The sequence below is a fragment of the Xyrauchen texanus genome, chromosome 19, assembly GCF_025860055.1.
Source record: "Xyrauchen texanus isolate HMW12.3.18 chromosome 19, RBS_HiC_50CHRs, whole genome shotgun sequence".
NCBI classification, from domain to species: domain Eukaryota; kingdom Metazoa; phylum Chordata; class Actinopteri; order Cypriniformes; family Catostomidae; genus Xyrauchen; species Xyrauchen texanus.
In genome coordinates this window covers 28998759-29010958 of record NC_068294.1, presented here as the reverse complement: position 1 = coordinate 29010958, position 12200 = coordinate 28998759, and the positions used below count along the sequence as shown (strand labels likewise).

General features: G+C 37.3%; 2 protein-coding genes across 2 annotated transcripts; one reads left to right on the top strand and one right to left on the bottom strand.

The window, feature by feature from the left end:
• The first annotated feature begins 671 nt into the window (after positions 1–671).
• On the top strand, positions 672–4305 carry LOC127659998 (coiled-coil domain-containing protein 85B). Its single transcript, XM_052150031.1, has one exon. The coding sequence runs from the start codon at positions 1686–1688 to the stop codon at positions 2307–2309; it is 624 nt and encodes a 207-aa protein (XP_052005991.1). The 5' UTR covers positions 672–1685; the 3' UTR covers positions 2310–4305.
• Positions 4306–5488: 1183 nt separating this feature from the next.
• fosl1a (FOS like 1, AP-1 transcription factor subunit a) lies at positions 5489–11690 on the bottom strand. Its single transcript, XM_052150030.1, has 4 exons — positions 11254–11690; positions 10539–10802; positions 8216–8323; positions 5489–8124 (listed from the first exon to the last, which is right to left on the bottom strand). Exons 1-4 carry the CDS (start codon positions 11371–11373, stop codon positions 7552–7554), a joined length of 1065 nt encoding a protein of 354 aa, XP_052005990.1. The 5' UTR covers positions 11374–11690; the 3' UTR covers positions 5489–7551.
• Between the last annotated feature and the right edge of the window lie 510 nt (positions 11691–12200).

The window sequence follows — 12200 nt, the reverse complement described above, 5'->3', positions numbered from 1 at the left end:
ATCCACAAGACTGTGGTTTAATCTAACGCAGAGTTCGGAATTGCATATAATGCCATACTCTTACTATTTCTGCCATAGACAGAATTTTTACTTATGTCAGCTGTGTTTACATGTCTTCATTTTCAGATTATCCCCTGCCGGTTAAGGGAGTCTTTCTTCAATTGCCAAGACAATTAGACTTAATGGCCAAAGATGATAACATTATTAACAGTTAAAGAAACTTAATAAAAACAATCTCTGCATGTTGTTAATTAAATATGAAGCATGTAGACTTCTTTACCCCTCAAAGTAGTTTGGTCAACATAAATACTCTGAAATTCCCTACGTTTCCCACCCAAATTACATTTAACTCTCGCTGAATCCAGCAAAAGTGTATTTTTGACACCGTCTTTGTTCTCCCATTGTCTTGCATGCCATTGCTCACCCCTCCCTCTCGTTTATCCTAAATTCTGGCCTGTTTCCATTCTCAGTCCAGCAACCCCCCTCTCACCCCTGGCCCTGGTTAACACCCCACATTGTTATGGCCTCATGGTCACAATTGTGCTGGAGTACAAGGCGGAAGGATGTGGCTAAATACCGTGGCTTTAAGCACAGACAGAGCTTTTGTCACTCTTTCCGTTTGTTTGTGTGTGTGTGTGTGTCCAGTGTGTCTCATGTTGGGGAGTGGGAAGACCACATCCATTGATATTTCAACAGGGCTGTTGTACAGTACAACCACGAATAGCCTTAACTGTGTATTATCAGTGTAGTTTAAGTGTATTGTGAAGCTTTGGACACACTGAACTGGAAAGCATTGTTTTTGATTGAGTACAGTACAGATTTGACGGTAAAGGAAGAGGGGAGGGGGCGAGAAGAAAGGGGGAGGAAAGCAGGAGGACATGGGGAAATACATCACTGCCTCCCCAACCACAACCATCGCCAAAGGAAACGCTGTAATCTCAAGGAACATCTCGCCGAATTCCTCAGGAATTTTCCACGACGTGAACCTGTAAGGCTATAGCATAGGCCTACATTCAAACGTCGTAACATTTGGATTATACATCCGACATATTTCCCGACCAAACGCTGCAGCAATAACCAGCCTGTTCTACATTTCGACTCTTATTTATTTATCTATCATATTCTCAGTTGCTTTTCCAAACGTTACATATTGGATATTTTGCCTGTTTTAAAAAGTAAATAATAATTTGGTGATTGACAAGAATGCAGTGGGATGAGTTATAGCTGTAGGGCGGAGAGAGACGTATGGACAAGCAACGGACATTGTGATCCCTGATAATACTGAAGAGAAGAGATGCTCCACCACGGGGATTATTTTAAAACTCCGTGTTAACCTCTTATTCCTCCCTGAGGAGCACAGCAGAAAAAACAGTGAGTGTGCTTCAAAAATTCCCAATAGCAAAATACTGAGAAATTAATGTCGCTATTTGCGATTTAATGCACTGAGGAGAGAGGTAGGCCTACGTTTAGTGATGACTTTGTTGTTTACATCGTCAAACATGGCAAGGAAGCCTGTTACCACGCAGCCTGCATTGTGATTTTTCCTCTCAATATAGGCTGGTTATAGTGGACATATGGACATGGATGAGGAATGTTGAAATTCATTTGAAGTGGTGACAGCCATCTCATGTGCCTCGTAATACTGTCAATATCGAACCATTTCAAGTGACAGGCCTTTCTCTGAAATGTTGTATGTTCATGACAATATGGGGAGCGAAAGTGAAATATTGAACCGGGAGCTGTCAAAGATGTCTGATGAGGACTTGCTGGCTTGTTCTAAGGAAGAACTGGTCAGTCGGTTACGCAAAGAAGAATCGGAAAAGATGTCGGCTCTCATACAGCGCGGGCGGTTAATCAAGGAGGTCAACAAACAACTGCAGGGACATCTGCTTGAAATCAGGGAACTCAAAGTCATCAACCAGCGGCTTCAAGAGGAGAACCAAGAACTCAGAGATCTATGTTGCTTCCTGGACGACGACCGTCTGAAAGTGAAGAAGCTCGCGCGAGAGTGGCAACTGTTCGGCCATCACGCGGCCAAAGTGATGCGCGAGGACCTCGGCGGATACCTTAAGAAACTCGCCGATTTGGAGCGGATGCAAGACGGCCTGATGAAGGAGAATCTGGATCTGAAGGAACTTTGTTTGGTGCTGGAAGAAGAGTGCGTGAGCAGAAGTGATTCCAGCCCGGGTGGCTCCACGGATCTCAACATACCCTGTATGGTGGCCCGGGACCTGGGTGATGGGAGCTCGAGCACGGGTAGTGTGGGCAGTCCAGACCAGCTGCACTTGGTGTGTTCACCAGACGACTGAGGGAAAGGAGCAGAGCCATATCACTTTAACCTTCTCTCTTTATGCTGAGACGGACTTTAAGTCTGCAAACTCAGAGGGACAAATTAGTTTACATTTCCTTGACAATGACATCTCGGCTATTTCAGTGGAAATAGAATATGAAGACATATGAATTAGGCTAGTTTACTCATGGCCTTCTGATGCCATAAGTACAATTTTATCTATATTCATCAATCAACATTTTATAGTTGGCGAATCTCTGAAACCTGTGAAAATATTTTTCTGATTGGGTGGCGTACAGAATATTATTTGTTTTAAAGAGATAGTTTACCCCATAATAAAAAAATCTGTCATGCCATCCCAGATGTGTATGACTTTATTTCTTCTGCTGAACACAACAAAGATTTTAAGAAGACTATTTTGGCTATGTTGGTCCATAGAATGCAAGTGAATGGTGACAAGACCTTTCAATCTCCAAAAAAGCACATAAAGGAAGTAATCCACAAGACTCCAGTGGTTAAATCCATGTCTTATGAAGCGATATGATAGGTGTGGGTGAGAAACAGCTCAAACATCCATTTTTAAGTCTTTAAGCTATACATCTTCACTTTCACATTCTGAAAGTGAAAGTGGAGATTTATAGTAAAAAAGGATTTAGATATTTAACTGTTCCTCTCGCAAAGTGATTGTATCGCTACAGAAGACATGGATTTAACCACTTGAGTCTTGTGGATTACTTTTATGCTGCCTTTATGTTCTTTTTGGAGCTTCAAATTTCTGGCCACCATTTATTTGCAATGAAAGGATCTACAGAGCTAAGATAAAAATCTTTATTTGTGTTCAGCAGAAGAAAAAACACACATCTGGGATGGCATATAAGTAAATGATGAGAGAATTTCCATTTTTGGGAAAACTATCTCTATAAGCTTTAAAGTGAAAGAGTCCTTTCAAAATCAGTTCCACTTATTGTATTCCTAGCATTATTTGAATGTATGTTTTGTCCTAGAATGTTGCTGGAATGTTTCCACTCATCTCTTATAGGAGTTGTAGATAGGGTTAAGTGTAGGTTTAGTTTTGGGGTAGACATTTTAATCAACTTTGGGAGAAACTAACTATACTACTAATGTTTACCAGGTTTTACTGTGCACTGATCTGATGTTTCTCTTATGATACACTACAACAGGGCTGAAATGTATCTTGAATCTTTGAAGATTCAAATTTTAAAGCTGATTAGAGCCATATACTATGTAGTGATCTTTTTGAGATCATATACAAAAAAAGCACTAAATCATTTTCAACAATGTTTGTAGAGGAAAGGGTATTATCTAAGGATTGTGCAAAGTGAAGGCTTCAGTGTAAGCAGATCAGACAGATTTTTTTGTGACGTAATATGGCTGTATTTTGGAGGTCCAACAATGATTCACTGAAAATGCATGTTATTATGATGCTTTTTTTATTATTATTTTTGTTTTGTTTTTTAACACAGTATGACAGTTTTGTTTATTTTGAACTGGACAGTATAATTCACTAGATGTAGTGATGTGTGCTCAACTAAATGATGTTGTTGTGCTCTGCACTGAATCCAAATTTAACTTTCAAACTTTTGCATTAACCCCACTTTTTGACAAAACCACACAGTTGTATTATACAAAGCTTTTTGTGTTCAGTTGTTGCTTTGACCAGACTTTGAACCATGCTGAATTGGCACACTGATATTTGGAGTGGAAAACATTGACATACATGTACTTTTAAAATATTGTGATAGATATTGTTATTATAGGTATTTTGGTTGGATTCATTGTATTTGCTGCATAGACCCTCCTGCATAGGATTGTTCTGTTGTAAATTTTTTACATTCTAATATCATGACCAGTATTATTTCTATGACTGCATTTTTATAGCTGCAAGACCCAGTTCTCTGATTAATTAGCATTTGCTTTTTCAAGCTATGCTCAATACTGAATGGGGTAGCTTTAAATACACTTGACTGAGACACCAAGTTCGGTTCTGGTCCTTTTAATTCTTTAATTTGTTTTAAAAAAGAAAGAACGAAATAAGTAATAGGTCACCCACAAATGACAATTTGTTATCATTTTACTTCCCCTCATGTTAATCTGAAGCACATGACATTCTTGATACCATGAAACACAAAAGGATATGTTCAGCAGAATGTTAGCCTCAGTCACCTTTCACTTTTATGGAGAAAAAAAGATACAATGAAATTGAATGGTGACTGAGACTATAGCATAACATCTCCTTTTGTGTTCCATAAAGGAAAGATAGTCATACTGGTTTGGAACAACATGAGAGTGAGTAAATGTTGACAGATTATACATTTTTGAGTGAAATGTTCCTTTAACGAGGCCTTAGTCATGCCTTTATTGTGGTCTTATTTTGTCGATGTATCACTGGTTTATTTTTGGCATGCTATTTGCACAGCAGCAAAGCCAGAGCAGTAATACTTTCACTTTGCAGGGCACTCAGAGGTCCTTATAGCAGAGTATGTGCTCGCTGGTTCACATAGTACAAAGTATCTCAATCATATGTTCTCAAAGCGACTTACTTGAAATCAGAGAGGTAACAGAGGCTTAGTGCACATGTAACAGACATATATTTAAAAATATTTTTTTTTCATACTAGATGCTGATAAGGATCTTGAGTGACATCATATATATCATAACAAGGAATGTTCTATCATTCAAACGGCTCTTTCTCTCAGCACATTCATTGTTGACACCAACGATGACTCTAATTTGTCCTGAGTAGAACTTATTATTTCTTGTTTTGTTTCAGTGTCCATCTTCCATACATACAATAATTATTAACACTGTTTAGGAAATTGTTAAAGGCTAATGTAACAACTATAACAACTTGAACACTTTTTGTCATCAGGACATCCTTGAAGGAAGGGGTGTGCACACACCTCCTTTCCTCCCTCCTCCTACCACTGTGTGGAGAGGGACTCACACTCTAATATGTAACTTACTAAATATCTGATTTATATTATTCAACTGTGTGCCTCCTGAAATAAAGTAATACCCTTGAAAAGGCCACATATCAACTTCAACTGCATCATAAATACACTATTGGCACCTTTTTTCATGGAAAAAAGGAGAAAAAATGCTTTGAGACATACAAGTAGTTACCAAAACAGTTCAGAAGTTATTGAAGGATTTTTATTTTCAAAATGATTACTTCTAACAGCATATATTTTCAGTCATTGTTTAGTAGATGTTAAATATCATGCAACATTTGTCGTTATTCAAGGACTATCATAAATAAGTAAAAAGTTTCATTTAAAAATATACTGTAGGTTTTAAAAAATAAATACATATCTATACTTGTGTGATCAAGGCATAGTATAGTCTAACATGTAGTGTGCTCAGTTCATCATAAAGTGAAAATCTTAATAAATTACAACTGGCCTGTGAACATCATACAACTTTGTACTTTATAGAAAAATTTGCTATGGAGTAACCACTGAAGTGTTCAACCAAGTATCTGTTCAAATATAACTTTGCAACCAGTGTGACAGTGAAACTGTTATTGAAGTGCACATGCCCAGTGTTCTATTGTGGAGTTGCAGGTAGACTACATTCCTTCAGTTTATTTTAAACTAGCTTATTTAGAATGCGTGTCATTATAACTATGTATCACTTTAAACTACAATAAAAAACAAACAACAACAAAACACAAAAATAACATTATGTGCATTAATAACCATATGCATATATGGTATAACCAATTAAAATTAGTTAATACTCTAATTTAGACTCTACCGCTTCTATAATTGCTAACAATAAAAATACATATTTTTTCCTCTTTTTTTCAAATAAGTTCCCTGAAGTAAATCTTTTGCTAGCCGACCAGATATGTAACTGCTACAGTACCATCACCAATCTATGTATCTATTTGAAGTTGAAGTAAATTAATATGTCAATAACAACATTATTATACAGTCAAATGTTATGGGCTTAAAGGAATAGTTCACCCAAAAATGAAAATTCTCTCACTTAGTCACCCTCATACCATCCCAGATTGTATGACTTTCTTCTGCTGAACACAAACAGAGATTTTTAGAAGAATATCTCCACTCTGTAGAGATCCACACAATGTAAGTGAATGGTGACCATGCATTTGAAACTCCAAAAAGCACATTAAGGCAGTTTAAAAGTAATCCATAAAACTCCAGTGGTTTAATCCATGTCTTCAGAAGCAGTATAATAGGTGTGGGTGAGAAACAGATCAATATTAAAGTATTTTTTTTTACTTTAAATCTCCACTTTCATATTTACATTCTAAAAGTGGAGATTTATAGTAAAAAGGATAGAAATATTTATCTGTTTCTCACCCAAAGGGATTGCATTGCTTCATAAGACATATATTAAACCACTGGAGTGGTATTGATTACTTTTATGCTGCCTTTATGTTTTTTTTTTTTTTCAAAGTTCTTGCCACCAATCATTTGTATTGGAAGTACTCACAGAGCTGAGATATTCTTCTAAAAAACTTTCTGTTCAGCAGAAGAAAGTCATACACATCTGGGATGGCATGAGATTGAGTATATGATGAGAGAATTTTAATTTTGAGGTGAACTATTCCTTTTAAAAATACATGGATGTAGTATCACGCAAAAGCATCGCCATAGTAGAAATGTCTTATTCACAGGCGTATTTGACACCCATGATTAATTTATTGAGCCAAAAGTCCAATAACAGTGTTATTGAGATGAAGTGAGTAGTATTCAGCCAGTTATGTGATCTCAACAGGTCAGCTCCCCTGAGGCGACCCGTCCCACTTATAGCACTTAAGTCTTCATCAGATGCGAGTGTACATTATTTAAAAAGGAAATTATTTAAAAAGTACTATATACAATTTGTGTAAAACTTTTGTAATGGGGAAAAAAATTACTGAGTGTACCTTAAAAGTCAGTCAATCAAATGGTGCACTACTGATTTCAGTCTACATCATATAAAGGATTCTATTACCTTCTACTTTGCAATTCTTTTGTGCACAATTTACATTTAGTCATTTAGCTGATGCTTTTATCCAGAGCAACATGCAAATGAGTTTAACTTGTTAGTGATCCTGTATTCTTATAATGCATTGACGTTCCTTGATAAATACAATTCATAAAGGTAAACACAGAATACACATTTAAAAGCATAACACATGCAGCACAGTTGTACTTGTTATGCTTTTATGTAGTACTAAGGACACTTATGGTGTTCCTAAACACTCTAGATGCAGAGTAGACGAGTAATCAAAGGGTGAGAAATGGTGAATTAAGAGAATGATCTGACTGATCTCCACTGCTGCTGCTGCGACGATGAGCAACACCACATGGCTGAGGGTTTCGAGAAGACAGGCTGGCACCATGCTGGGAGGAGGATGGACAGAGTGTTTGGGATAAAGCAGCAGAGCTGGTATCCAGCGAAGAGGAGGGATAGCTGAAGATCAGGCTGGCTGAAAAAGGAGTCAGAGAAGGAGTGGAGATGAGGACAGGGGTATGAAGAGACTCAGATTCCAGGAGTACACTGGCAACAGAGGAGGCTGGAGCTGGAGGTGGGATGATTATTTTGGGTTTGGGTTTATTAGGCTTGGTGTGACTCTTTGATTCTCTAAAGGGTCCAGGAAGATCGGGGTCTACAGACTCCATCTTGATGGCACCCAGAGCAGGGTGGTCAGTGTAGGAGTCAGAATCAGAGTCAGAGTCTTGGACTTTGCAGATGGGTTTATGGGCCTCAAGGACCAACTCAAGCTTCTCTTTTTGCTTCTGGAGCTCCTCGACCTCCTTCTGCAGATGTGATTTTTCATCCTCTAAATGGTCAGTTTGCTGTGAGGAGAAAGTTAAAAGTTCAATTTAGGTCCATATAATATTAAAAAATTGCATTATAGTAAACACATGATATAAAAAATCATCTTACATTTTGCAATGTGTCAGTCAGTTCACGGCGACGATTCCTGCATTTTGCCGCAGCCATTTTGTTTCGTTCCCTTCTAATTCTTCGCCTCTCAAGCTCCTCATGGGACAACTAAAGTGGAAAAGGAAATCAAATGTAAGAAACATGTAAATAGTTCAGGGGTCTTTAAAAGGTTAGTTCACCCAAAAATGAAAATTCTCTCATCATTTACTCACCCTCATGCCATCCCAGATGTGTATGACTTTCTTTATTCTGCTGAACACAAACAAAGATTTTTAGAAGAATATTTCATTGCTGTAGGTCCTTACAATGAAAGTGAATGGTGACCAGACATTCCAAGCTCCAAAGAGCACATACAGGCAGCGTAAAAATTATTCATAAGACTCCAGTGGTTAAATCTATATCTTCAAAAGCGATATGATAGGTGTGGGTGAGAAACAAATCAATACTTAAATCCACTTTCACTTCCACATTCTTCTTCTTTCGTTTTTGTGTATATCACCACTTACTGGGTAGGAAGGACAATTTACAGTAAAAAAGGACTTTGATATTGATTTGTTTCTCACCCACACCTATCATATTGCTTCTGAAGATATGGATTAATCACTGGAGTCATATGGATTACTTTTAGGCTGCCTTTATTTGCTCTTTGGAGCTTGAAAGGTCTGGTCACCATTCACTTGCACTGTAAGAACCTACAGAGCTGAAATATTCTTCTAAAAATCTGTGTGTGTGTTCTGCAGAAGAAAGAAAGTCATACACAGCTGTGATGTCATGAGGGTGAGTAAATGATGAGAGAGTTTTCATTTTGGGGTGAACTGTCCCTTTAACAGGTGTCCGCACAGAATTGTTTGATATCAAACTAATTTTTGTGAAAAACTACATTTAATATTTAAGTTAACGAGCTGAAGTTCAGCTAAATGTTTAATTAACCTCCCCACATTTAAATGTATGAAGTCAAATTTAAATATAATGCACTCTAATGTTAAACTACTCCCATTTCAATATATTTGTCTCTGTGTACATTAATGATTACAAATGTAGTGGCTTTGCTATGTTTGTTTCATAAAAAATACATGTAAATAAATATATAAATATGGTATACGCCTGTTATTGTAGGTCAGGCTTAAAATGCAGCACTCAATTTTATCAAATTTGTATATATATATATATATATCCACCAAAGGGACCGTGGCCTTAATAAAATGGAAGATTACAGATATAATTCATATTCATTAAGTTGTCAGACATCGTATACACCTGTAATAAAATGTAATTTAATTATAAACAGGGATGCAAACTCATGACTGGTGAAAAAGTTGAGAAAGTCACAGCAGGTGTTCCAGATGTATAATTTCTGTTGATTTGTTTGTAGTATTTAAAGCTTTTTTAAGTACTTAAGCTTAAAGTAACCCTTTTAATTGATTTTAATAAGGAAAATGAAGAAGATTTCACCTAACAATTCTGGCAAATTAGCTTCAGAAAAGGTGACTTTAGCTGAAAGGTGATCCCTGTTTAAAACCCAAGGTCATAAACATTGGCTACTCAATTGACACAATTTGTATAGTCGATAACATAGTGGAAATACCGCCAGTGAGTGAGATTTGCATCGACTATCTCAGGTTTTCAATTTTTATCTCTATAAAGACTCTCTCACGATTCCAACTATATTCCGTTAATTAAGTTTTCACTCTCTTTGTTTGTGTTTGCATCATATTATGCAGTTCCTGCCCTTTTTTATGAATAACCTGCGAACACCCTAGTGACTCGTGTATTAGTCATAATTTTACTTCAGTGAATCATATGATATACCATTTCCTTTCTCATTATTTTACTCTCACCCAGCCATACCCAATGGATCCATGAGGTTTTCAGTTAATTTTGAATCAGCATTTCTGCAATGCCGCCTCAAAATGTGGGGTGGATGCTTTCTTAAAAATAGCATATGGAGAGCATATAACATATAGGTCACAATCCTATTGCACATATACCACATTAAAGTTTACAGATGAATGCATAGCTTACACTCCCAAATAAGCCCAACTGAGCTTTACACCCTATACGTATCAGCAACAAGTTTGTACAGCCAGGTCACATGTATACACCCTACAGATTCACATCAGGGTATTACACATTGTCTGAGTCTGTGTCTGGCACACTTTTAATTCATCATGTCTCATCTTTAGAATGATAAGCGTGGTTGAATTAGTTTTTTTATGAGTGAGCCAAGAGCAAAATGGGGAGGATGACAGGTAAACGTGGTGATAAATCACAAGTCACCCGGAGCCCTATCACGTTTAACAGACTACTCCTGAATAAGACTTACATGTTCATAATTTCTGCTTGTTGTTGAGCTTCCGACACCAGTAGCTGGTCTAATAACACCTGGTCGGAATAGATGTGATTGACTATGGTGAGGAGGTTTCATTGCAGGCACTCTAGGTGGCAGTTGGTAGGATGGTCGGAGTGGCCTGGATGGTCCTGCGGAGCTCAAAAGGGAGGGCTGAAGCATCCATTGAAGATCCTGGTTTGAAGTTATAGCATTGAGACTAGGAACAAACTGACTGGATCCTGCCACAGAATACTTTTGCTTTAAAGTAAAGAAGACATGAAATATATGTTATCACAAGAGTATTAAGAGGCATTTTCTGAGCATTAGCATGATTTTAAATACAATAGATATACAACTCATCATGAGTCAAAAGCCCATTGTTTTTGTAATTGCAGGAGCACCCATCTAATTGTGAAACAACCTAGAAAAATGTAATTACTTTTTTTTTTAGACCATAAACTTTTTTGATTATCATTCCTTATTTTACTATTATTAATGTCTGGCTCCATTTTAGCCAATAGTTCTAGTATAATAAGTGGGTCATAATCATAAATAAACATGAGTTCAAAACATTGTACTGTAACTGTATATTAAAGGTAAATGTTTGTTTGCTTTCCAACCGGAATTTTAAAAATGCAATTGAAAGTATGTTGAAATTATGTAAATTATGAAAAATTGTTAAGATTTAATAAGGTAAAAAGATCCCTACCTGTAGTTGTTGAGTTGTGCCAGTGGTTGTAGTGAGAGACGCGGAGCTCGAGCCTGATCCAGAGCTGTTTTCTGGGAAGGTCCGATCGATTCCTCTGCCTTGGTTTCCGTAGTTGTACATGTATGCCGTTGAATTTGTAATAATCCAAATAAAGCGAGTTGAATAAATCAGTAAGACACTCTGTCACGGTTTTCTTTTCTGTGTCTGCTTTCCCAAAAGAGTCCTCCTACTTATATGAGTGACAGTTCACGTGTATTTCAAAAGCTAGTTAAAAATCCACCTTATTGCAGAAAACGGTAGAATCCACCACGGCGCACCTGGGGGAGACTAGAAGTTTCTATCCCCGTTAAAAAATGTCATATTTCTGAAAGAGATAGAACAAACAGGAATAATAATGTTTTACAACTCCTATAATAAATCTCTGTTTTCTCTACCAAGCTGTTGGCTCTGAATGTTCACTAGAAAATAACTAGGTGAATAAGTACAGCGCTGTTTTCGCCCCTCCCAATTTACCGGAATTGGTGCTCCCAACTTTTTGAATGACGTACAGTCACATGGTGGGTGACGTATATGCCCATACATGGTTTTTTCCGGGAACTCCTTCTGTGTAGCGAGCGAGAAGTGACAGCGGCGCTAAAACACTGACAACTCTGTATCGAAACCACGTTACATTAAGCGTTTTACAGCAACTTCACTGTTAATTTAATTCTTTAGATATTCATTCAGACATCTATACATAACACTGTTTTCTTGTAGTGATTCCTGTGCGGTTTAGAATTACTTCTCAAGGAATTTGTGGTTTAAATTGAAGTGGTCACGCTAAGCAATTCGCGTGCTCGTTCGATGAGTAAATATGAGAGCGGCTGGTGTTCCACTAGAGTAGAAGGCGTGTGTAAACGTTCCGATGGAGAAACCACATTTGAGCACTATAAAGTGAGGGAACGCTT